We start from the raw sequence: 520 nt of genomic DNA on the forward strand, positions 1-520 counted from the left end.
CGGCCGTCGGCCACAGCCGGGGCCTGCAGCAGGCCGGGCCCACGTGGGCCAGATGGCCGGCGGGCTGAGCTGTCCTGGGGGACAGGGGAGGGAGAAGCCCCCACCATGATCTCCGGCTCCCTGAGACAGGCGGCTACTACCCCGTGAAGATCGGCGACCTGTTCAACGGGCGGTACCACGTGGTGCGCAAGCTGGGCTGGGGCCACTTCTCCACCGTCTGGCTCTGCTGGGACATCCAGTGAGTGCCTCCTTTGCCCCCCCGCCCCGGGGCCCAGCACTTGGCTTGGATTCTGTCTGTGGGCTCAGCCGGGGCCACCCAAGGCCCCCCTGTGGGACTGGCCGGGGCCACAGCCGACACGGGTCTCGGCGTTCCAGGCGCAAGCGCTTCGTGGCCCTGAAGGTGGTTAAGAGCGCGGGACACTACACGGAGACAGCTGTGGATGAGATCAAGCTCCTGAAATGTGTAGGCGCCTCCCCTGCCCGCTCCCAGCTCCCCTGGAGCGCCCGGGGCCTGGCAATG

The 520-nt window shown here is 69.2% G+C and overlaps 1 protein-coding gene across 1 annotated transcript in view; it reads left to right on the top strand.

Moving 5' to 3' along the window:
• Window positions 1–520, top strand: part of SRPK3 (SRSF protein kinase 3) — a 4816-nt gene that overhangs the window by 825 nt on the left and 3471 nt on the right. Inside the window, 2 exon segments of the mRNA XM_021717761.1 lie at window positions 86–238; window positions 376–463. Coding sequence (XP_021573436.1) covers window positions 86–238; window positions 376–463 — 241 coding nt within the window.

Source organism: Carlito syrichta, unplaced genomic scaffold (genome assembly GCF_000164805.1).
Source record: "Carlito syrichta isolate Samal-C Ts95f unplaced genomic scaffold, Tarsius_syrichta-2.0.1 Scaffold109710, whole genome shotgun sequence".
Classification (NCBI taxonomy): domain Eukaryota; kingdom Metazoa; phylum Chordata; class Mammalia; order Primates; family Tarsiidae; genus Carlito; species Carlito syrichta.